Source organism: Eleutherodactylus coqui, chromosome 3, assembly GCF_035609145.1.
Source record: "Eleutherodactylus coqui strain aEleCoq1 chromosome 3, aEleCoq1.hap1, whole genome shotgun sequence".
NCBI lineage: Eukaryota > Metazoa > Chordata > Amphibia > Anura > Eleutherodactylidae > Eleutherodactylus > Eleutherodactylus coqui.
The window spans coordinates 108,474,444-108,501,417 of NC_089839.1; the positions used below are offsets into that span (position 1 = coordinate 108,474,444).

At 42.4% G+C, this 26,974-nt stretch overlaps 1 protein-coding gene across 2 annotated transcripts in view; it reads left to right on the forward strand.

The window, feature by feature from the left end:
• The window catches only part of STXBP5 (syntaxin binding protein 5), a 429,990-nt gene that overhangs the window by 349,669 nt on the left and 53,347 nt on the right, over positions 1-26,974 (forward strand). For both annotated transcript variants that reach the window (XM_066595949.1, XM_066595950.1), the window contains exons 17-18: positions 2,145-2,270; positions 10,020-10,171. In XM_066595949.1, coding sequence (XP_066452046.1) covers positions 2,145-2,270; positions 10,020-10,171 — 278 coding nt within the window. The remainder of the gene's footprint in view (positions 1-2,144; positions 2,271-10,019; positions 10,172-26,974) is intronic.

A 26,974-nucleotide genomic window follows, 5' to 3' on the forward strand; every position in this document is an offset into this window, starting at 1 on the left:
TTTTTTACTACGTTTAAACAATGAACATACGTTTTTAAAGAAAAAAAATGTAATTTGCATTGCTGCATATGTTTTTTATTTTTCCACTTACGGAGCGCCAACGGGTGACAGAAGGAGCCTCCTTACATGCTGTGATTAACCTGTAAGGAACGGAGGTTTGCAACTATTACAGCAGGATCCCAGCTTGATGGGGACGTCCGGGCTAGCTTAAACCTGCACACAATAAAAAGGCAATTGTGCAGGTTTAGGGCCTCTTAATTGCTTCCATATGGGAAATCACTAAAGGGTTAATCAAAAATGTAATAAAGACACCAAATATAACTGTGAAGGAGCTCCAAGGATCTGCGTTGAAGATGGAAGTATCTATCCATAAGACCACTATGTGCCGTTCACTCCATTCTTTAAAGAAGTTTCCAAAAAAAGCCATTGCCTAAAGAAAAGCATTAGAAAGCATGTTTGGAATTTGTCAAGCACAAGGATGAAGGTTTTCTGCTCAACTGAGGCTATAAAATTGGAATTTTTAACCATCTTGGGAAATGCTGTGTGTGAGGCTAACCCAGCACTTCCAAATACCCCAAGAACACCATTCCCACAGTCACGTATAGTGGTGGTATCATCATGCTGTGGGGATGCTTGATATCACCAGGTTCAGAAAAGCAGGTCAGGTTGGAAGAAAAGATGGTACTAAATACAGGGCAATTCTAAAATTTGTTTGTCTGCCAGAGATTTATGACTAGGGTGGAGGTTGACCTTCCAACAGGACAGTAACCCAAACTGCTAAGGCTACATTGAAATGGTTTGATAGGAAATGCTCTGATAGGAAAGATGTAAATGTCTTGGAATTTCCTAATCAAAGCCCAGACCTCAATCTAATTGAAAATCTGTGCCATAACTTGAAAACTGCTGTACACCAATACAACCAATCTAAGGGTGCTTTTACACAGGACGAACTGAAGAGAAAAGCGATCATCATTTCTGTGCTTCTACATCGGAACAAGCATCGTTGACTGCGCTGACTGAATGGAGGTTCAGCAGGACTAAGGATCGTTTCGGCCCTAGTCATATGTGACCGACTGCCTGTTTACACTGGATGATACGTTGTTCAGTTTTCTGCATGCAGAAACTGAACGACGAAAGAGAACTGAACTACTTCTTGTTGTTTCTTCAGTTGGTGCATGCATTTACACTGAACAATTATTGTCAGATTATCGTTGGATCTCAGGAATCCAAATGATAAATTCCGTATAAAAGCACGTTTACCTGGAAGAAAGTTCAAAAAATCCTATTGTCTAGATGTGTTAATACACGGGCCAACAGTCTTTCAAACGACTGCACGAGCGCTGACATCACCACTAAGCTCGTCAGCATTCGTGCAGAGCGTTTGCACAGGCTCGCTGCTGGCTCGCGGGCTTCACGTCTGTTTCTTGCTCAGCTCTTCACCTTCTATGTGAAGCGGGGACCGCTTACACAGGATGAGAAGCCAGTGACCAAACAAGGTTTTTTAAGCTGACTGAAAAGTCAGCTAATAAACCGCAAATAGTTAGCAATTTTTGTGCATTTACACTGAACAATTATCGCTTAAATTTGTTCGTTTGAACGAATTTTAAGCGATAATAATTCAATATAGTATATATTTCGATAATAGTATATGTCTCTAATAAGGCAAATGGGCCTTATTAGAGACATATACTAAGACACTTGCATCTGTAATTAGAGAAAAGGTTGGCTCCACTAAGTATTGGCTTTCATAGAAGGAATATTTATGCACATTTAAGTTATTTGTTCTTGGTCTTAATTATTGTTTGTGTCCCAGAAAAAAATATTTTGCACCTACAAAGTTGTAGTCATGTTGTGTAAATCAAATTTTACAAAACCCCCCAAAATCCATATTAAATTCTATTTGTTGTAATGCAACAAAACTGGAAAAACCTCAGGGGTTGGGGTGGATACTCTCAGCGGGCATTAGATTTCTACATGTGGGCCATCTCATCCTTTTTGCTTATATTTCTATCGCTGATAACTCGAGACATACTTGTGGCTAATATAATCTATATTTTACCATACTTGTGTTTGCTCTAAGGTGGTAATAATAGTTGCTGCTCATCTTTTATTCATCTTATAGAAGGGATATTTCTTTCTTTCAGGGTCAAAAGCACTCCTTTAAAGCAATCTGCCGGCTATCAAGTAGAGCTTGTGACACAACTTGTTTGGGTCAGCGGAGAACCTCCTCAGCAAATAACCAGCCTGGCTGTCAATTCTGCATATGGCCTGTAAGTAAACTTTATAGGTTTGTAAGTCAATGAGGCATTATAAGGGGTTATTTATATTTTGGAGCTTTAAAGAAGCCTTAGGCTGAGCTCACACAGTTGTCTGGCGCATTTTGGACGCTCAAGTACACCGCATGTTCGTGAGACTAAAATGCAATTTCGTACGCTCCTGCATGTATTTGTGTGCCCAAATCCACAATGTATTTGCACACACAAAATGCACAAAATCACATTAATTTTGTGCGTACATGGGCAGAGAATACACAGGTTTTCTGCGTATGTCATGCACATTCACGCAAGTATATTAATTTCAATGGGCTCTTGCAGTGCGCAATTGTGCACTAGATAGACAATGTCACATATTTTTTCACACGATTGCATGTTAGGTGAAAAATATGCTCATGTGAAATCAATAGGTTCTAATTCACTGCTTATTATGCAAGCAAAATTTGCGCTCATATGTTGTGCAAATACGCTCATGTGAATGAGCTCTAAGAGTATTTTATTACTTATTTGTACAGTGCCATTATACACTATGGCACATTACGTAATAAACAATTATCATATGAGCAGCATCATATCCTATGTGTAACAGTCAATGATTTAAAGCCCAACACAAAGGACTCTGAGGCACTTACTATACATATGTTTATTTACAATCTGTAATTTATATAAGCAACAACTTTTCATTCAATACAGCATGCACTGAATGAATTGTGCCAGTCGGCTATGGAGCACTCACACTCCATAGCCGACATAATTGACTCCTGTAAATGAACCAGAACAAAAAGCTGCTGTGTAGGAGACACTGACAATACATGGGGTGTGGCAGGGAACAGGTGCTGTGGAAGGAGAAGCCATCGGCAGCACAAACCGGCTTCTCCTTGACAAGTGCTTGGAGATGAGGGCAGGAGCGGAGGCAGGACAGCACTGGGACACACACATTTATTGGGGCACAGAAGGATTAAAAATAAAATAGAAAGTAAACATTTCATAATAAACTGGTATATGGGAACAGCTGTGCCTGCATTAGAGAGAACATTGCAGGCACAGCTGGAGCTCCCTCTTCTGCTGTGCAATCAGGTGAATATGGATTTGTCACCCCATATTTCACATAGCTGCTTAGCTGAAGACGGGTTTTGTAATTAGAATGCACAGAATAGGCTAATAAAACCTATTGCAAAAATGCTTAGAATTGCCTATTCTGCACATTAAAAATACTGCAGTTACTCTTAAAGCTTTTTTGTTTCATGTGGTCAGCAATTCATCTGAATAGCAGTATGTGACATTACATTCTCCCTAAATATCTGGTTGGTTACGAGTTTCTCTAGCAAAATCAGGCGCCCCGTGGGCTATATATTGAAAAGTGATTTTTTTGATAGGAAAGAATTTTTCATGTAAATGTTTTTTGAGGAAATCCTGAGATAAACTCCTAATTACATGCACATTTGTCATGGTCAAATTAAAATCTATTTTTCCAATACTGTAAGACTATCAGTGCTAAAAATTTAGACCTGTACGTGTAATGTTTCTTCTTGGAAAGAGCATGATATAGAGTATACATATAGGAAGTCTTATCTAGCCCATGCAATATTCCCTGGGAAAGAACCCTGCAGATGAGTGATGGAATACTTCATCGCAGCACCAGTCATAGCACTGACTCATAGGGTAGCTGCAATTCCAGTAGGTGGAGGATTATTCCTTCACACCTCTGCAGTGCTAAAAATGAGCACTATGGCACCTAGAATTCTTGATGATCTTGCCATTTCTAATCATTGTAGTAGGAGTGAAGTAGAGATGTGCCATCAATATGGATGTGCCAGCCTTTACCTTACTTAACTTCTTTTTCAATTTCCAACTATTTCTAAGCAGCTTTTCAATGTGCTCATGAACTTGACTTTGTAATAAGGTAGCTTTATTATCACTGCTTAGAGTGTGAAAGGAAGATGGTTCCATCAAGCTGACACATAAGTCCACAGTAATTATTTAAGGTTATGAGTAAGCCGGTGTTGGTCAGAGTGGAGCTTTATTGTAATTCATCTTAATGAGTGATGTGCGGAGCAGTTGAATGTGTCAGCAAGCAGAGCAGCTTTTTTAGGCACAGATTTAAATCACTTTTCCAGCAAATGGCTTCTTTACATCTCATCTGTCTTGTTGCTTTCTAATTGACTTGTTTACCGTATTGAAAGAGTTACTGAACAGAATCTAGCAGAATCAGAAAATAACCTTTGAAAGCAGTACTTGGTGAAACAAGTGATCCTCATTTATTTTACACATCATCTTGCCAAAGGACTCTTTTACCCCTTTCTTGACTTTGTTTTTTTCTGCACAGTTCTGTATCGGAACACGGTTATATGGGTGACTATTGTTACAAGCACAATGTAGGTAGGTAGGTAGGTAGATAGGTAGGTAGATAGGTAGGTAGGTAGATAGATAGATAGATAGATAGAAAGAAAATAGGATGTATGTATGTGTGTATGTGCCACCATAACTCATGAACTCCTGGAGCAATTTCAACCAAACTTGGTACATATATAACTCATCCCATGGGGACAAATTTGGTGGGGATAAGACAGCCCCACTACCCCTGTTGGGAAGGAGAAGGGGAATGCCGGAATTGCACTTAAGCAGATTGTTTTTATTTCACAGTCTTACCTAAAACATACGACCCCCTCCTCATCATACACTAATCTATTACACAGATGACCTCCTCCTCAAATACTAATATACTACACAGACCTCCTGCTTCTCAGATAATAATATCTTACACAGACAACCACGCAGCTTACCACCAGCACTAAGCCACTATGTACCACACAGAAATGAGCCCAGCACCCACTCTTATGAAAGCTGGCCAAAAAGAAATCTGTGTTGCCCATAGCAACCAATCACAGTGCAGCTTTCATTTTACCTCAGCAGTATAATAAATAGCAACCAATCACAGCGCAGCTTTCATTTTACCTCAGCAATATAAGAAATAAAAGCTGAGCTGCGATTGTCTGCGATGAATGGGTGAGTGTTGCCTCTGATTGGCTGACCGCAGGGACCAATCAGAGGCAGCTCTCAGCTGTCATTCAACAGCTGTCATTCATTGGTCACAGTGCTCAGCCAATCAGAGGCAGCCAATTCAGTAGGCTGGGATTTTAAATCCCCACCTGCTGAATACTCCTCACAGCAGTGCAGGAGAAGGGCCGGCTGGATGCGGCTGAGCCCCGGCAGCTGAAGAAAGGTGAGTATAGATTTTTTTTTTATTTCTATCACCATTTTTTCTTGTTTTTCAGGAAAGGGCTTATATTTAAAGCCCTTTCTTGAAAAACAATTACAGGATGCCGGCAGCTGGATCCCCTACCGCAGCTGTCATCTGTGACAGCTGTGGTACGGAATTCTGTATTCCCCGCAGGGATGAATAATTCTTTTGCTGCATCTGTCACAGATGTGGCAGGTGCAGCAGGGAATTCTTTTTTCTCATGGGGATGAAGAACACATATGCTGTATGCTGCAGAAGGAAGCATCTGCAGCATACGGCATATGTGTTCTTCATCCCCGCGGGGACACGGCAGCGGCGGACAGGTAAGTATTTTTTATTTTTTTACGCTGAAATTCAGTTTTTTCCGGGAAGGGCTTATATGTAAAGCCTTTCCCTGAAAAACAATTCAGGGGTGCCGGAAGACCATTGCCGTCAATGGAGCCACCAGAGGCAGCTGCGGCTCCATTGAAGGCAATGCACGGACCTGCATTTAAGCGTGTTTTTGCACGTACATGGGTGCGCACTTATGTACGCACAAAAACACACTCTTGTGAAGCCACCCAAAGTATTACTGTATCTGTAAAGGTCCAATTTTTAGAAATACATTAATATTCCTGCACCGTGTACACCATCCGAGAAAAAAATAATGCACAATGCCAGAATTGTGCTTTTTTTGTCATCCGTTTCTAACAAAAAATGTAATAAAAAGCAATCTAAAAGGTATGTGTACCCAAAAATGGTACCAATCAAAACTGGGGGGCAAAACATGACGACAGAAAGCAATTTTAAAAAGTTTTTTCTAGAACTACATAAAACTATATAAATTTGATATCGCTATAATCATACTGACCCAAAGCATAATGATAACCTGTCATTTTACTGCATCGTGCACGCCGTAAAAACAAAACACACTAAAAAGTTTTAACTGTTTTTTTTCCATTTCGCTCCACATAGAAATTTTTACATTTTTTCCATATTAAAGTCTACATTATATGGAAAGTTAAATGGTACCATTGAAAAATAACACATAGCACAAAAAGCAAACCTTAATGTAGTTATGTCACCGGAAAAATAAAAATTACAATTTTTTTTTTTAAGAGTGGGAAGACCACAACTGAAGAATGTGACCTGGACACAGGAGCATCAATGACCCTTGGTCACGAAAGAGTTAATAAAGATATTGAAAAATAAAAGTTAACTAAGATATTAAAGCTTGCAAATTACTAAGACTGGGCATCCTTTTTTAGCCTACTAAATAAAATGAGCCAGGCCTGTTCCAGAAAAGAAGGAAAAACTGTGCATTACATAGATGAAAATGAAAAGGGTTCAGTATTGGGATCTCATGTTATATCAGGTCTCTACACTGTTTGGTTTTACTTTATGGAGGTCTGCAAATCGCCAGCGATTAACTCCTAGCTTCTCTAAAGATACATAATTTTGTAAAAGTGTTCTGTTATGGAGGGCAGCCTAGTGTTTTTCCAATGACCCTGGATTACCGCTTGAGTTGCCATAAGCAGAAACTAGAGCAGGTTACTGGAGAGCTGCTTCCAAGTACCTGGGATTATAGAGAGAAGGAGAGAGGCATGATCATTGGAATGGCAGTTCCTGTTATCCTCTTTACTATATCAATTACCTTGTCCAAAAAGATCTGTAGCATCTAGCACCATTGTACCCCGAGCCTGCCTGCACCTCCAACACCTGTCAGATACTGTGGAGTGTGTTTTAAATGGAGCAGTGCCAGAATCCTGTACCACCACTTCAGAATTTTATAATTAGGCTCTTGAAATTTACAAAAATTTTTACGACATACAAGATACAATTAATCCCAGTCATTGGGCACAAAAGTGCATCATAAGCTCCTTCTCCAAACTTTTAATGAAGCTGGGGTCAGATATAGACCAGGATCTGATTGTTAAGCTGTAAATGGTAGAGATGGCTCTGCGCTGCGGCTCAGGGACCAAACAAGGGGATTCAAAACGCATAAAGGAACTATGTAACTGCAATTATGCCTTATGTTTGTCATCGTAATGGCGCAACTGCAAATACTGCAGGTACGTGGTGAGGGTGCTGGCAGGCTCTGGTATAAGATCCATACAAGACCTTAAGGCTTCAGTGGTCATTACCTGATAAAAAGCTAGGGAAGTGGTGCGAGATATTTCTACAAAGCTGGGGCTTCCAAACCTGGTAAACAGTCTGGGATTTCCATTATAGTTGTTAGAGGACCATCTGAGGTGAACAACCCTGTCTTATAGAGACAGCCGACAGTTGTCCACAACACCTCTCGCTACATATGGCAGAGGGGCAAGGCGCTGCTCAGTTCAGAGATTCTTTGCTAACCAAGGGATCGTACATAAGGGGAATGGCGACACCAGTGCCTCTACAATCCCCCAAAGTTTTGTATTCTGAAAATAAAACTAGTTTAGTATTCTAGCCGTCAACACAGACATATAATAGGAGAAACAATCGGCAGTGAAGCCTCACTTCTAGATTTCTTTGGATCAGGATAGATCTATCTACTCTAGGTGGCTTACAAAACCACAGAATGGAAGCAAATGTCTGTGTGATGGAAGCAAAGAAAGACCTGAGAAGGGTAGTCGAAAATGTTTCGAGAAAATGAGATAGAGTAGGCAAGGGGGCATGTTCACTTTTAAAAGATTATTTCTACCCAGCCATGAGAAATCTTTACACTCCCATTTGGCAAGGTCCAACTGAATAGCCCTCAAAAAGGATACGAAATGAAAGGGAATCTGTCACCATGTTTTTGCAGCCTTCACTGAGAGCAAGATGAGATAGTGCCTGTCACACTGATTACAAATGCAGAGAATTTGAGATGTAGGTCAACGATCTGTAAACCTTAACTATTCACATTTTTGTAGATAGACATCAATGTTCCATGACTATTATATATAACAGGGGCGATGGGACAGCCCTATCTGATGCTATTAACAATTCCAACAGTGGAAGACAAAGAGCTATTTATTTGGATCTGGGCTTACGGTTGCCAATATAGTGCCCGTATCCTGTGCATCATAGTCTGACCCATGCTAATTTGCTAGAGAGCAATGTCCATGAAGTCCCAATCTACCTGGTCGAAAGCTTTCTCAGCATCCAATGCAAGAAACATTAAAGGTATGCATAGGGCTTGTGCGTAATGGATTTGGTAGAAAGTGTTGAGGGTATTATCACGTGCCTCTCTTGTGGGGATAAATCCTGCGTGACCTGGGTGGACTATGGCCCCAAGGGAACCATTTAGTTGAGTAGCTAATAGCTTAGCGAATAGTTTGGCATCTTTTGGCGAATAGTTTTGACTCTTGAGTTTAGATTACCTGGATTAATTATTATATAGCTAATGCAATGTCACCACGTACCCTACCTTCTTTCTGGAAAGAGTAGGAGAATTTGTCACCTCTCATGACATTCCTTTTTTAGTAAATACTTCTATCCTTCAGAAAATAAGAATTCTGAAGCATTGTCTTTTAGAACACTCTGTTGTGCAGTTCCTCTTTTATTACTTCTAGAAATTTATGAATAAATTAATAACCATGTGTTGCCAGTTGGAGATTTCTTCTATATATGTCCTTTAAGAGCTTGTTCAGGTGTGAGTCTGATTTTGTTCACTGAGAAACTGAATTTTTTAATCTATGTGTATGTCAACATTGCATCTGTTTGCATTGCATGTAACATAGTATGTAAGGCAGAAAAAAGACATGATATCCATTCAGCTCAGTCTATAACCCCCCAAAAGTTGAAAACATTTCTTCCTGACTCCAATCTGGCAATCGGAATAATCCTTGGATCGGCAACCCTTCTGAAGTTATTAATGTGTTTGTTTTTTATGTATGTCATCTGGTTTGTATCAGCCAGTTAATATCAGTAAGGACCAATGTCCATGGGGGATTTTGATTTGCAGAATCCGCGCGGAAGATTCGCAAATCAAGCAGCCCATAGGGAAACATGAGCGTCCGCAAATGAAATAAAGCATGCAGATTTGATTTGTGGACCCTTTGGTCCAGAAAACAAATCGCAGCATGCTCCATTACAGTGCAGATCCTGCACGGATGGCTTGCATTTAAGTCAATGGAAGCCATCCGATCCACGGCCCGTCCGCAATTGCGAACGGGCCGGGGATTCCGCGGGAGAGCAGGAGTTGAAATAAAAAATGTACTGCGCATGCCGGCCAGCACTTCTGGAGAGGTAATGCAGTGTCCTCAGAACGGGTAAGGTTGGATTCCGCTGCAGGCTCCCATATGCGGAATCTAATCTGCCCATGGACATTGGGCCTAACTCATAAAAAGTCTTAGAAAATAATAAATAGATTGTCTTAGGCCTCCTGCACACGGGCAGATTTGCATTGCGAAATCCGGAGCGGGATTCCGATGACTGGAATTGAGAAACGCTGCTTTAGAATGTAGTAGCAAAAATGTAAACTATAAGCGATAATATATTGAAGTAAATGTTTGTTTTTTGTTTCCTTTTTCCTTTCTTTATTCTCTATCAATTTCCAGAGTAGTATTTGGAAACTGTAATGGTATTGCAATGGTAGACTACATCCAGAAAACAGTGCTGTTAAACCTTGGTACAATTGAACTATATGGCTCAAATGATCCATACCAGAGGCAACCACGATCTCCACGCAAAACAAGGCAACCGTCAGGAGGTAAGAGGCCTTGATTGTTTGCACATTTTACAGTCTCTACAGAGTTTAAAGGTGAGAAGATCACACATGTGAGCTTTCCTTTATACATCTTTTTTTATACATATTCTGATGACTTTTATGATATTTTATATGTTTACTATATGAACCTTTTGATACTTACATGTGTTCAGTTTCCATAGTCACAGATTTATGACACAGATGGACTTGTTCTCATCTATATCATTTATAGATATAGTAGTTAATAATACTTTTCATATATCCAATATAGATATTAAAGGCCATGACACTTTCATTTTGATTTTTTTTCATAAATAAATGCATTTTTAGATATAAAATATTTCTATAGTTGGTTTTTATTAAAAATTTTCCACGCTGTGCTTAAGTATGTTCTAACATACTGTAAGCTGGAGGATCACAATTCTTCGGAAATTCATTAGTCAGACAGACTGGTGGACTGTTCTTCAGCGCTGAATGACTTGAGGAGGGGTGGAGCTGGAAGCGATGTGAAACTAGCAGTTTATTGCAGGGAAAGGAGGTGATAATACTTCATGTTACAGCCGTGGGGAAAGAGATAACTGATTACCGTACATACTCAAGTATAAGATGAGTTTTTCAACACTTTTTTAGGCTGAAGAAGCCTCCCTCGGCTTATAATCGAGTGAGGTAAAAAAAAAAAAACGCAATACACACCTCCCAGTCTGTGTCCTGTGTCCCCGGAGCGATGGTCTCCCCAATCACAATGCTCACTTGCGCAGCTCTGACGGCCAGGGAATTCAAAACCGGCAGGGAGTTTACAGCGGGGAGAATTCTCAAGCAGCTTGCCGCACCGCCGGGGAGACCATCGCGCCGGGGACACAGACGCCGGCTGGTACATGAGTATTGGGGAGTTTTTTTTACCTAGTATATACTCGAGGATAGCTCAGCTTAAACTCGAGTCAATAAGTTTTGCCATTTTTTTGTCGTAAAACTTATTGACTCGGCTTATACTCGGGTCGGCTAATACTTGAGTATATACGGTACTTTATTGCTTGGGGAGATGTTGTTCAGCGCCTGCATTTACATGTCACTATTAGTTGTCTGTGCCTATGAGGGAAGGCTGTCAGCGGGATTTCTCGATCATACAGTATACAAAGCAGAGCAGATTTACAGTGTGGTAAGTTTATCTGGCGAGACGTCAGATTTTTTTGCATAACAACCCAGCCATTTTTCTTTACTCAACGTGAACGGACTTCACTTTATTATTTTAATATGTTGGCTTCATATCAGTAGCAAATTAATTTTTAACCACACGCAAATAACAAACAATTACACAAAGTAGGCCCGTGCAAAGCCGGATCATTCTGCCAGTCTTCTGTAGTATTTATTTTAATTTTTAGTGTATTTAACATATACTATTAATAAGGAAATAAAGGCCCATTTACACGCAACAATTGTTTGAATGAACGACTCAATGACTTTTTTGCTTTCAAACGATGAGTGTTCACACATAAAGATGATCGTTTGAAATTCTCACCATTTCCCTCATTCGCTGGATCATTTGGTTGTGTTTATGCATAAGGGGGCATTTGTTTGCTCAGGTGAGCATGTGTGTATGCAAAACCAAAAACAATCGTATTGTGCAAGTATTTGGATTGGCTTTTGAATGAATCTCTAGGTGGGCGTTTTTTAATTAGTGCAAAGAAAAAGCCATTGCCTACAGTGGCAGTATGTGGATTGGCTTTTGAATGAGTCATTTTGTTTAGCTGGGCAAATAATTACCCCTCCCCTTAAGTTGTTTGAACAACTTATCAACTGCTGTTTAAACCTAACGACAAACGAACTGGCAACTGTTTTTATGCAGGTTGAAACTCTGCAACCAATGACAAGTGAACAATAACAATTATCACCCACTTTCGCTCGATTGAACGCATTTTGAGCGACAATTGTTGTGTGTAAATGGGCCATAAGACTATAGAATCAGATAATGAACCATGATAAGAGGGGGAAAAAACTAGTAACAAATCTAAAACCATTTAAAGTTGGCACTTTGGTTATAGACTAGAAACGCCCACCATATCCACATGATCTCCCCTGATCAGCTGTTAAAACAAGTTTTGTTTTTTCTAGCAGCCCTACCCTCAGCCCTTACCTGTGTGCTCAGGTTAATGGCCAACAGTTTCATGACTCACCCATGTATTTAATAAATAACTTAATGCTAACTTTATGTATACTTACACAGTGAGTCTTTCCCTATGAGGCTCCCTGTCCACGGCAGTGATTTCGCTAGCGGTAAACCGCCAGAGCATCACGCCGGCCGACGCTTCCCATAGCATTGCTATGGAAAGCGCCGACACCTGTCCACGATTCTCTGCTTGCGGCAGGCAATTCGCAGCATGCTGTGAATTGCCTAGATACTCCGCAGTCAGCCTATCTATTAGATAGGACTGACCGGCAGAGATTTTGCGGCAGCTCCTGCGGCGGTGCTTCGCCACGGGATACCACATTGCCCGTGGACAGCCGGCCTAAAGCCGCGAATCCCAACCAAGCACTGTGTGTCATTTTAAAAAATTTTTTTTGTGTGTCTGTGTGTTTAAGCTATTGCTGTGAATATTGTGAGGAGGGAAGGGATATTTAGAAGAGGCAAAGTGTTTATATTAAAATGTTTGATAGCTCAGCCTTTGTCCGAAATACTGTATTTACGGTAGTGAAAGTCAACTAGGTTCATTCACAAGACCTGATAAAATCAGATTGAAGGAGATTTATTAAGATTAGAGTACTTCTTTAACAAACTTTCATCAGTTATGATTTGATAGGTAGTGTGCATGATTTATTGGGGCCTAAAGGGGACATTTAAAGAAAAATACAGATAAAAAACCACTTTGAGATATTTTTTTGTCACCTTATCTGCCTTGAATATGCAATCCTTTGATTGCCTCTATATATCTGTAGCGCAGTGGATTTTTTTGCCTGTCATGACAGGTAGCCTAGTTTATCTCAGCTACATTGCAGACCTGAGGTCCTTTTTTCGGTCTCTGGTTGCTATGGCAAGCCATTAGTGCATTGTGGAGGTGTTGATGAGGAGACAGAGGAGGCCTCCTCCCTCTGTAAAACTCTTTAGATGTTGAGATCGCTTTTGGGAGCATCTAAGGAGTTAAAAAGACTGAATCTATGTTATTCTGTTTGTTACAGTGGGATGTCAGCTGTTACTGAGGAAGATCACACCCTGCATGGGCATAGTTCCTGTGCCTACATCATGACATAATAGTACATTGCTTCGTGGCAATGGCCTGCCCACCACAACGAATTATTACATCATGTGTTGGGAAGGTGTTAAAGGGGCACTCTCTGCTCTTATGAGCCCCATAAACCAACGTTATAGGCTCATAGGAGCTGGAGTACTGAACCCCAGGGATGTGAAGCTAATATTTTTATCATCCTTACTGTACCCCCGCTGTCCACCCACAAAACCACAACTGCACTGATTATTTAGAAGCAGTAGCTGGGGGATTAATTGAAAAGCTGCGGTTAATTACTGACATGGTTACTATTCAGGACTGCCTTGGTATGGGTACATAATTACTCTAACGTGCCAAAAGTCATGGGATATTAGTATGCAAATTGATTATGAAGTGGCGTTACCTCAGGTGACGGCTTGGGAACACTTACACCTTCATAAATTGTGAGCTGTTATCTTCTGAATGAGGTTGAACTTTGGCAGCGTGCTCATGGCAAGGCGACATGAAATGGAGTTGGAACGAGGCATGATGGTGGGTGCCAGACAAATGAGATATTAGATTCCTGACTGATGAAAAATCCTATGAACCCTCCATGTAGCTGGCAAATCAAGTTCATAAGCAAGCGGATTTACTACATGCGTGATGACAAAGGGACCTACGTAACGCGGTGCTAGTTTCAAAGACGGAACCTTCCATTTGAGATTTCTAGAAGGCAAATATATCTTCTGTCCCATCCTGTAAGGTTCAGATACTGACACACTCCACCCACTACGCAACTGCATACGAGCCCCCGTTGCTTTCAGGTTCTTCTGTACCTCTTTCCATACCCCCTGCAGCGCATCTGTGGCAACATCAGCTGCAGGACAGGCAGACGAAGTAGAAATAGCTGTAAGGCAGCGACAATGCTGACCATATATGCACAGGAATTCAGTCAACAGAGTTCTGACAAAACTTAAACTAATCAAATTGGCGGCAGACCCCAAATCAATAAAAGCTTGACCAGACCGAGTGAAATTCCGGAAGCCAATCTGACAAGGCACCAACTACTTGGGGAGTACCTGTGATCCTAGGCGATCCTCCCAAAAAATCGTCTAGGATCTGACGTTTTCTGCCGGTTCAGACTGGTGTTGTAGATGCTTCTGAGGACAGGTCAGTACATGATGTCCAGCTTTCCACAATAGAGGCAGAGGCGATGAGCCATCCGGAACCGTCGCCGTTCCTCGGGACTTAGGTAATCCACTTCCATAGGCTCAGCACCAGAGGTTTGCATGGGAGAAGTGAGAGCGGGTCTGCCGGACTCCCTAGCCTTACGGGCCTGATGTTCCTCTTTTCTTTTTTTTAATTAAAGGTATTTTTTATTAAACTTTTTCCACTTTCTTACATATCTTTATAACATTTTTGTATACAACTGGTTTCCCCCCTCCCCTCCCCCCCCTGAGGTCTCTCTCTCAACATTTGGTCCTTTAAATGACTTGTCTTTGTGTGTACACAGTCCTTCATCATAGGCGATAGTATCAGTTCCTACGGTGTACATGTATTCTTTAGTCTTCATGTTACTTGTCTTCTTTCGGTCTTCTTTTTGGTTCAGGGATAGTTGTTTTTGCTGCTTGCAAGGGGCAGCCATATACCTTCTGTCCATTGTCTGGTCTCTCTCTCTCTATTCCCTCCTATCCTGTCCTACCCCGTTAGACCTTTCCACGTTATTTTACAGCATAGCAAACTTGTAATTAACTCTGTTTTGCTTAATAAACTTTATATATACCAAATACATGTTTCTTTATGACTTTTTAAATCTACACATTAAGTCCCCGATTTACAGGTGTCACCCCACACGGCTCACCATCCCACTCCCTGCATGTTTGGTCCGCCATCATTTGTTTGGCTCTGGGCGTGTATCCATCTCAGCCATATATCCTGGTATTTTTGGCTGGTCTTGCGTTTAGTGTATATGCTCCTCTCCCACGGTAAAATTTGGTTGACCTTGTTTTTGAATTCTCCCAGCGTGGGTGGTTCTTCATCTAACCACCACTGTGCTATTGTTTTTCTAGCTATGTACAATACTCTGGATACCGCCAGTTTTTCATGGTCGTCTAACGGTAGGTCTTGTGTATATCCCAGAATGCACACGTATGGTGTAAAGTCCATACGTATGCCAAATGCCGCGTTTATTGCGTTTCTTATTTTCACCCAATATCTATGCAATTTCGGACACCTCCATAACATGTGGATTAGGTCCGCCGTGTGGGTTTTGCACCTTGCACATATCGGAGAGGTTCTTTTTCCTATATTATACAAGAAGGCCGGGGTGCGGTACACTCTGTGTATTAGGAATATTTGCGAGACTCTGTGTGACTCGCTCAGAGATAGTTTAGGTGTCATTTGTAGGATTTCCTCCCAGTGCGACTCCTCAATGGGCCCTATGTCTGCTTCCCATTTTGCTTTTGTTAGTATCAGGTTGCGTGCGTTAATCGTGTCCTGTATGTGGGAGTATATTACAGATATTTTCCCCGCTGTGTTGGTGGCCGTCCCTATTATGTCCGCTACTATATTCGTTGTCACTGTTATTTCTTCCGAGTTCTTTTCCGCTTGTATGGCGTGTCTGAGCTGCAGATATTTATAGAGGTCACTATTGGGGATGTCGTAGTTCTGTTTTAGTTGCTCAAGGGTTTTCAGCTCTCCCCCCTCCAGTATCTGAACCATTCTCCTAACTCCCCTGTCTTTCCACACTTGGAAACCTTGTAGTTTTTTGATTTCTGGTAGGTATGGGTTTTTCCATATGGGGGTATACTGTGTGCAGCTTTTTATATCGAGCATGTTTCTGGTCTTCCACCACACTTTATGTGTCAATAATAACGTGGGGGCGTTTTGACCGTTTTTTTTAAAAGCTCCGCGTTCCAGAGTTTCGAACAGATGTGGCCCGGTAAAAAGATTTTTAAGGATTCTGAAACTGGCGTCTTGTGTCTCCTCTGTCTCCCATCCCCTGAGGTGTTGCAGCTGGGAGGCCATGAAGTATGAGAACGGGTTGGGCAGGGCTAGTCCGCCTTTTTCCTTTGGGTTGTATAGTAATTCCAGTTTTATCCTAGGTCCCTTCCCTCCCCATCTGAGTTCTCTAAAAAGTCCCTTGGCCTTGTGGAAGAATTTTTGTATTATCCAGTGTGGGGAGTTGTGTATTAAGTATAGCAGCTGTGGCATCCATATCATTTTTATAAGATTCACTCTTCCTATGATTGTCATGGGTAGTTTGCGCCATATGTGAAGTTTTTGTTTCCATTTTTCCATAAGCGGTTCTAGGTTTATTTTCCCGTACTCACTAACCTTTTTCGTAATTTTAACTCCCAGGTATTTGATTGTTGGGGTACATTTCAGGGTTATTTCTCTATTAGCGATTTGCATTTCTGGGTTGTCTATTGGTAGTATTTCGGATTTAGTCCAATTGATGGTGAGTCCCGAGAATGCTCCGAATTCTTTTATTGCGTGCATCGTGGTTTTCAGAGATTTTTCCCCATCCCCTAGGAATAATAGCATGTCATCCGCATATAAGGCGATTTTCTCCTCCATGTTTCCTCTACGGAATCCCACTATTCCCTGGTGTGATCGGATTTTACACGCTAGGGGCTCTATTGCTAGCGCAAACAGGAGTGGCGATAATGGGCACCCCTGCCTCGTTCCTCTATGTAGTGGGAATGCCTCTGAGGATCCCCCATTGATGGACACGTCCGCCTCCACTCTAGCATATAAAAGTTTTACCCGTCTCACAAATCTTGGGCCGCATCCCATTTTTTCTAATACCTTCCACAGGTATTGCCACTCGACACTATCAAACGCCTTGGCCACGTCCAACGAGCATATGATTCTACCTCCGGTGTTGTCTACGGGTATTTGTAGGTTTAAGAATACCCTACGGATATTTGTTGCCGTTGACCTTGTTGGTATAAACCCGCTCTGGTCCGGGTGCACCAGGGTGGGTGCCCCTCTTGATAGTCGATTGGCTAGGACTTTAGCTATAATTTTAACGTCTGCGTTTAATAACGATATTGGCCTATATGAGTCCATCAACAGGGGGTCCTTTTCCGGTTTTAACAGAATTATTATTTTTGCTTTTCGCATTGTCCTTGGCAGTTCCCCTTTCTGTTCCGCCTCCGCCATTGTCTCTAGAAGTTGTGGCAACAGAATATCTGCATGTTGTTTGTAAAATTCTATTGGGAAACCGTCCTCCCCTGGGGCCTTGTTATTTTGCATGTCTTTTACCGCCTCTTGCATCTCCTCCAGATCTATTGGTGCATCTAGGAACTCTCTCTGTTCCTCCGTCAATCTGTGCGTTATTATGTCCGCCAAGTATTCCTCAATTTGTTCTATCGTTTTATCCAATCTCGAGGAGTACAGGGAGGAGTAGAATTCCCGCGCGATCTCTCTTATGGATATTACATCTCTAACAATCTCGCCTTGTGTGTCTTTTAATTTAATGATATATGTGGGGCTAGTTTGTGCTCGGGCTATAACTGCCAGCATATGTCCCGTTCTTTCTCCTTCTTCGTAATATGCCTGCTTCCGGAACCCATTTTTGGTGGCTGCTGTGTCTAGTGAGTATTTGTTAAGGGCCTCTTGGGCTTGTTTTCATAAATTGAGTGTTGTTATATTTTTCTCTTTTATGTAGTTTTCTTCCGTTTCTTTTAGCTTTTCCCGTAATTTTTGCCCTCTTTCTCTATGTCCCTTCTTTGCTTGGGTGATTTGTTGTTGTATACCCCCCTCATATATGCCTTCATGGCCTCCCAGCAGACTGTCATACTTGTAGTATCTTTGTTTAGAACAAAGTATTCCTCTAGTGTTGTTTTCATGTTTTCCTTGTTTATTATATTTAGCCAATGCGGGTTCAAGTTCCATCTCTTTTGGGGGTGGCTATCAGTGTTACTGTGCTGTAGGTCCAGACATAGCATGGAGTGGTCAGATATAACTCTTGGTAGGTATTCTATTGAGGTTATATCCCTATATATCTGAATATTCCCCACTGCTAGGTCTATTCTAGATAAACATTGGTGGGTAGTTGAGTAGCAGGAGTATTGTTTATGTGTGAGGTACCATGTTCTCCATATGTCTATCAATGCTATTTCATTTATTAGTTTACCAAGGGATGTCAGGTCCCTTTCCTCGTTTACGTTTCCTGCCCGTAGTCTGTCCTGTGCAGGGTTAATGACCGAGTTAAAGTCGCCTATTATAAGGACTGGGATGTCCGGTTTATCTGCTAGGAATCCTATTGCTTGCCGCATTATCGTGTTATTATATGGTGGCGGGATATATACTGAAGCTATAATGCATGTATAGTTGTAGATTCTACAGTGTAGGCATATAAAGCGGCCTTCTGGATCGATTTTTCGTGTTAGGCATTTAAATGGTATATTCCTGTGTACCACTATGCTGACCCCTCTGGAGTACCTTGTGTGTGTGGAGTGGAAGCTCTGTCCCATCCACCCTACTTTAAGCATGTCCATGTTTTCTTTTGATAGATGTGTCTCCTGCAGACAAATAATAGCCGGACCTTGCTCCTTGATGGCTTGTAATATTGCTGACCTTTTTGTCTGGTCGCTCATACCTCTCACATTCCACGAGACGATCCTGACCTTACTACTCATTCTCCTTATTTTTTGCCTTCCTCAGGGTTACTATTTTCTGAGCGGCACCACCCCTTTTTATTTTTGTGAGTGAGTCGCACTGGGAGGATCCGTATCTCTGTATTTGTGACTCGCCCGCGCAGTCACTGTCAGTTCCCAGCAATGGGTCTCTCCAGCAACGTTTTGGCCTGGCCCCCCGCATCCACCAAGACATACATTTATCCACCTGCACTGTACACATTTTCGTTATTTGCAATATACTTTTCGTTTGTACATTTACGTTAACATTTCTTCCCCTTATCCTTCCCTGAACCGTTTTTCTATCATATAACCTTATCCCTTCTATCTGTAAATTGTTTAACATTTCCCAACTATACGAGAGAGAGACCAAACAACAAACACTCCCAACATGTAACTCACTGATCCGTTGTCTTCCAATCGGATCGGGGTACCAGTCCTCCATTCTCCTGCGCGATGCATCCTGTCGTCCCAGGAGCTCCTTTCAGAAGTTTCGGGTTCCCCTCGAATAAGCGTTTCTTTCAGCGTTGCCTCTTCATGGTGACTTACGTGGCGCTCTTCCCCTCCGAATTTATTCTTCACTTTGATCTATCCAGTCGCTGGCTTCTTTTGGGCTTTCAAAGAAGTGTGTCGTACCCAGCGCCGCCACTCTCAATTTGGCTGGATACAACATTCCATAGGGTACTTGCAGGTTTCGCAGCCGTCTTTTTATTTCTATAAATGTTGTGCGCTTCTTTTGTATCTCCGTAGAGAAGTCTGGGAAAAAGGAGACTTTCGCGCCATTAAATTGGATTTCACCCTTTTCGCGGGCCTTTTGGAGTATGGTGTCTCGGTCTCTGTAGTGCAGTACTTTGATGAGTATCGGCCTGGCGGGAGCCCCCGGGGGGAGGGGTCATGTAGGTACACGGTGGGCTCTTTCGACTGCAAACATCGCAGTTAGGGTGTTTCTTCCGAACAGCTCGGGCAGCCATGTTTCAAAAAATTCTGCCGGGTTTCTTCCTTCCGCTTTTTCTGGGAGGCCCACAATCCGCATGTTGTTCCTTCTTGACCTATTTTCTAGGTCATCTACTTTGTTCTGTAGATATTGTATATCTTGCAGGTTTTTTTCCACGTCTCGTTGCATTGGCTGTATTACGTCTTCTACGTCACTTATTCTTTGTTCGGTTTCTGTTAGACGTTCTGATATTTTTCGCACATCTTGCCGTAACAGGTTTACATTACTTTGCATCGCACCCATTTGCATGTTAAGGTTGCTCAGCGATGCGTTGCATTTGGTGATTTCGCCGAAGATTTCTTTCAGCGTGGGTTCTTTGGCATTTCTCGCATCTACTTGTCTTTGGTCTTTTATGGCAGACTCATCTGCATTGCGGGAACCATCCCATGTACAGCTATCTGGTGTGCTTGCATAATTTGCGCTATGTGCACCATTATCTGGATTACTTGAATTGTTTATGCTTTCTCGCATATGGTGGTCAGCCGCATTGGTGTTAACTGCGCCATCTTTTTTGCGGCTGGGGCTGTCTGCATTACTTATGACTTCTTGTCTGTAGTTGTCAGCGTTTTGCACAGTATGTGAGCTGCTGTGCATATCTTTATTTTGGCTATGCTTATTAGGGATTACTTCTGTGTTTGCCTTGTCTGTCCATTCTTTACTTTTCACTCTTTCTGTAGTTCCTGTATATGTGGCTTCTTCCTGCCCTCCTGCTCCCGCCATTTGTATGCTTCCTTGTGGGCTCCCCTGCTCCTCTATGTCTCCCCTCTGCTGCTTAGGGCTTGTGGATGCCTCTTTTCTGCCCCCCTCCTCCCTGGCATACCTCGCCAGCTTGCGTGCTGTGTCTGTGCTGCTTGTGCTGGGGCGCAGTATTAACGTTCGCGGCTCTCTCCCGCCGGCGCCATCTTGTTTTTGCCGGCCGCCGGCTTCTTCTCCTTTCCCTCTCTTTACCGCGGACCATTTCCTCCGCGGGTGTTTGACTGGCCGCCGATGCTCTCCGCTGTGCCTCCGCTCTGTATTTTACGGCTTTTCGCCGACTCTGGGACCCGTTAGTAGGATGGATTTGCTGGTTTTTAGCGGAGCTACTCCGAGACGCGGCCGCTCACATCGCCGGTCAGGCTCCGCCCCCCTCCTCTTTTCTTGATCTCAGCCTCCTGTTCGCTTTGAACGCCAATTCCATCACATCATTGAGTGTCACGGGAGCGGGATGAGAAATGAGTAGATCCCTGACCGCGTCAGAAAGACCCAACAAAAACACATCTTTAAGGGCGCTATCGTTCCAAGAGGTTTCACCTGCATACAGTCTAAATTTAGAGCAATAGTCACTGCTGACGTAGAGACATGAGATGGGATACCGCCAACCCCACACGGTCTGGCTCATCAAAAAAAAAACTCCAAGCTCCCGAAAAAGCTAATCAACTGACTACAGGCAAGTCGAACTCTCGGGTAAGGAGTAGGCCTATTTCTGGGGGGGACCCTGAAGTAAGGACATAATCAATCCCACTTTCTGTGATTCTGAGCCGGAGGAGCGGGCCGCATCCGAAAATACAATCTGCATGCCTGCTGAAAAACAAAAAAACTTGCTCCTCTCCCCTGAAAATACCTCAGGAAGCAGACACTTGGGCTCAGGAATAGAAGGGGCGGTAGAAACGTGCCACTAACTCCCGCTGCTCCTGGGCCACCATATGAACGGACAGGTCTTGGATCACGACCACTAAATCCTGCAACTGACTTGCAAGGGTACTCATGGCCTCCATTGGAGAGCAATTTTAAGGCCCAGTTATTATGTTACGGTATACTACCCTTGATACGCCAGCCCGGGTGCCCTAGATCTCACCCACAACCCCTGTCCCTGCCTACTTGCCTCCACTCCTGGCTAACGCCAGGCGGGCAACTGGGCGGCGATCCCTACTCTAACTAGGGACCGAAAAAGGGACGCTGGCGTACCTGGATGGAAAGGGTAGAATACTGACAGAAAAGGCAGATGAAAATAACCAACAATACTATGCAGAAGTGAGGCAGATGAAAAAACCTGGCGGATAATAGCAAAGTATAGTAGACAAGATGACAGAAGCAGGAGACCAACCGAGGCAGACTAACTAGCACACTGAGGGAAACCAATAACTGGCAGTGATTGACAGTCTCTGCCCGAACTTTAAACAAAAGCCTCCGCCCAGGGGCGGAGAGAGGGAGGTAGCCAACTCCCAGCAGAACATACTAAAAGGGAGCTCATGCACGGCAGCTGCACTCACAGATGCGCGCGCACGGCGCTGTGCGCCACCAGCAACACGCCGGCCAGGCACCCGCGCCCCCGGCAGCCGATCAACAAGCCGGGGAGACGCGCCCCGACCGCGGGACCCCGCACACTGCCGCCCCGGGAGGACCAGCAACCGCCGCAAGGTAACACTAGTTTTGTACTTGTTATAATTACGTTTACTCTAGTTTTATTAAAGTGTGCTCTTACTAGGCACAGAAAATTGTCTTGTTATTAGAACCACAGTTTTATGAATATATAACTCTATTGAAATTCAGTATTCATCAGTTATACAAGCTAAATAAGCAGTAATGAATATCATTGAAAGGCCATCTCTGTACTGGTGTACCTTTTCTCCACCGGAAGCTGGGGGCTGACCTGGCTTTGTTGGAGTTAACGCCCCGTGTCAAGCCCCTAGCTTCCGATTGACTGTGTGGGTCTGCTGCAGTGATGTGCCATGGGTGAAGGCTTACGATGAGTGTTAGGACCCCGCCGCTGCTGTGACTGACGACCCCACCACTGCTGTGAGTGATTGCTGAGACAGATGACCCCTGCCGCTGTTCCAAACAGTGTTCTTCTAGCAATGTAGTCCGTGCCTCTGCTACTGTTACTGTGTAGCACGCCACTGTGGGTGAGACAGTCCCCGGCGCTGTGCTCCCATCATGAATAGCACGCCCTATATGATTGGGTCTCTGAGAAGGTGCTCCAATAGCTGCTGTGTGTCTGGTGTAAGGCTACAGCGGTGTCTTGTAGAGGTAACAATGGATCAACTCCGCCAAGTGTGGGCACTGAACAGCTAGGGGAACGAGACAGCCAATTGGAAACTCGGGGCTTGACAGGGGGGTATTACCTCCACCAAACACAGGTCTGCTCCTAGCTTCCGGTGTCGACAAGGTACAACAGTATTGGCCATCTCCATAGCATCTTCCAACAATTTCAATGTCCTGTATTAGTATAAATGACTTCTCAGTTGTTACCTGTGTTGCAATATACAAATCTCATAAAGATGACTCTGATGCCTCGAGTGCTATATGTTCTACATAACTCACCAGTCTGGCCTCTGACTTATCTTTTTAGGAAGATTAATGGGTTGTTTAGGGACCTTTCCTGAAGAAAATATTGTCCTGTATTTAATTGGAGCAACTACAACTTGCTAAGGAGGAAGGGGAGCACAGCTAAACCAAATACTTGAATTTATTTTCTAATGTCACAATTATATTATTTACAGGGGTAAGGACTGGAGATATGAGTGACTCTAAGAGTGGAATTTTAAATCATATATTAGAAGGAAGACCATTTTTAGAATCTTTGCAGGTGTATAGGATGAAGCTGGTATTACCTAAAGTACCCACTACGACTCTTTCTCATAAAACATGGTGGAAATGCTGAGATATTTTGGACACAAATTGTTGTACTAGAAGCATGCCATTGTGCATATTGATGGGAATTTTATAGCCTTGAAAGGTTTCGAAACTGGTGCCAAAGAAGGATCATATATACTGTATATACCAGCTAGTTCCTAGCTTTAAATCATTCAAATAATGACAGTCTAATTTGGGCTTCCACACCCACTTTTTTAGTTTTTATAATTGTAATATGCAGCACACAGTAATATCACTATTACACAATGTGTGTACATAACAGTTATTTAACAATATTCGTAATGTACCTTTACATAGGGCGATTATCACCCAGATAATTTCTTGAAACAGTGATTTTCAGCGGTAGTTGTACTGTGTAGACACAGCCAGGCACACTAGTCTTTCTAAAGAATTCTGTTTATTATTTAATCCAAAAGAGAAAAGATCACTTTATAAAAAAACACACAATAAAACCATTTAAAAAGGTGTATGTAAAGCAAGCAGGGACACAAATGAGATACAAATATAAAAATATAAACGTGATTACCAAACCATAGGGAAGAGGGTATGGACACACCTATTCAAATGCTGGATCCAAACATATTAGTCAGGTTTGAAGTGTCAGCCAAAAAAAGTAGCTGCTGGCATAGTGCACAAGGTAAATATAAAGGCATCTAGTTCACAATCCCATATCCATCCTTAGGGTCGCTTCATACGAGCGTGTTTTTGTGCGTACATAGGTGCGCACCTATGTATGTGCAAAAGCACACGTGGATGAAGGTCCATGTATTGCCTTCAATGGAGCCGTGGCTGCTGCCGGCGGCTCCATGGAAGGCAATGGTCTGCCGGCACCCCTGAATTGTTTTTCAGGGAAGGGCTTTACATACAAGCCCGTCCCTGAAAAATAAGAAAAAATGGTGATTTAATATAAGAAAAAAAGAATACTCACCTTTCTTCAGCTGTCGGGGCTCAGCCGCGTCCAGACGGCTCTTCCTCCTGCACTGCTCTCAGTAGTATTCAGCAGGTGGCGATTTAAAATCCCCGCTTGCTGAATTGTCTGCCTCTGATTGGCTGAGCACTGTGACCAATCAGAGGCAGCTCTCAGCTATTGAATGACAGCTGAGAGCTGGCTCTGATTGGTCCCTGTGCTCAGCCAATCAGAAGCAGCACTCACGCATTCATGAATTCATGAATGGGTGAGTGCTGTCATTCAATAGCTGAGACAGCACTCACTTTAAATTTTAAATCCCCGCTGCTGAAAACTACTGAGAGCAGTGCAGGGAGAAGAGCAGGCTGGACGCGGCTGAGCCCCAGCAGCTGAAGAAAGGCGAGTATTCTTTTTTTTAAATTTTATTTTATTCACCATTTTTTCTTGTTTTTCAGGGAAGCGCTTATATTTAAAGCCCTTCCTTGAAAAACAATTACAGGATGCTGGCAGCTGGATCCCCTACCGCAGCTGTCATCTGTGACAGCTGTGGTATGGAGTTCTTTATTCCCCGCAGGAATCAAGAATTCCTTAGCTGCATCTGTCACAGAGGGACAGATGCAGCAGGGAATTCTTTTTCCTCACGAGGATGAGGGAAACATCTGCCGCATGCGGCACATGTGTTCTTCATCCCCGTGGGGACATGGCAGCGGCGGACAGGTACGTTTCTTTTGTTTGATTTTTTTTTTTACACTAAAATTCTTGTTTTTCAGGGAAGAGCTTATATGTAAAGCTCTTCCCTGAAAAAACAATTCAGGGGTGCCGGCAGACCATTGTCTTCAATGCAGCCGCTGCTACAGCCGCGGCTCTATTGAAGACAATGCGTGCATTCCCTGTGGTGCACGCATGTCCTATCTTTACAGGCACGCACCTGTACAACACGGTGGCCGGAAGACATCTCCAGCATGTTTCGCCGTCATTCACTGAAAGCACAGAAGCAAAGCAATGGTTGTTAGGAAGATTGTTGGGCACTTATGCACCCAACAGTTGTCCCATGTAAAGGTGCTAGAAGTCTAATATCTCTTACTTGCATATTAACAACTCCTGAGAAACCTTCAGATTAGCAACACATAAGTTTCCCATTTTTCTTTCATAAGGGATCAACAGCCACTGAAGTGTGGGAAAGTATACTAGCAGGTATTTCTACTTTATACAGTGTACAGAACACCAATGTTTTTATTAAAAATGGAAGATGTCCTAAATGTCCAGGAATGGAGCTTACACATATGACATGCTCATACCCAGCTTTCTTTTTGGGAAAATGTATGTCCTGCAATATACAACATATATGGGGTCACAATGCTATTGTCCAGTATACTTGACTTTGTGGGAGATGTCTCGGCTGATGACTTGATTAAATTAGCCATGACCAAAATAATATATCGGGCCCTTAACACAACAGACATCTAGGCATTGGGAGCAAAATGCTTTAACATTAGCAAAAGAATGAATTAGTGTATTATAGTTGGTGACACTACTGAAATGAGGTGCGTATTTGAGAAGAGGTACAATTTCAAAGTTTGACAAGCAGGTAAGCATCATGGATAGGCTCTCCTGGTTTGACGTCACCTGCACTTGTGCGAACATGGCTTCTACTCTTATAATAATGAATGGTATGCATATTCTATATATATATTAAGTTATTCTAATGTTAATTATATAAAATAAAATCAATGCTAATTTAATTAGCTGTATCCACATTATATAACTAGGTAATACAAACCATATAGAAAATAATAATGGACTAAGGAATGCAAAAGGTTGCACAAATCAGGACAGGGTGGGTTTTCGGGGATATGGGTCTTTTTGCCTTTATTTTGCTGATGTTTTTTTTTCTTTTGTGTTGTATGGAAAACCAAATAAATGACTCCTAAATTTAGGAGCGGATTTATTACAGATCATTGTGAGCTCTGACATAATTGACACGTGTGTGTATATATTATATATATAATATTCTACTTGAAGTCATCTGCTCCATGGCAAAATGTGCAAGAAAATAGTGGCTTTTCCATTATTCTTCACTTTCCTCATTTTAATTTCTCATTGTTTGTTTCTCATGTTTTTAGATTGTTTGTATTATAATGACATTTATCATTTGCCACTTCTCATTTTCATATTCCTTGTACTGCTCTGGTGTCTGTCTTCTCCTTTTTTCATCGCTTCACTAAGGTATGCTGACTGTGGCTTCTTGCATGTGCGGCCTTTCTAACTTGTATTCTGAGTCCGTGAAAAAACTGCGCTCCTCTAACATAAGTAAGTCAAGTCCTGACATTAAAGTATGATACTTACCATTGTTTTATAGTAAACAACAGTGTGCATCTTGTGCCTCAATCATTATAGTGTGATGGAATGCTAAATCGAATTGTCATTATA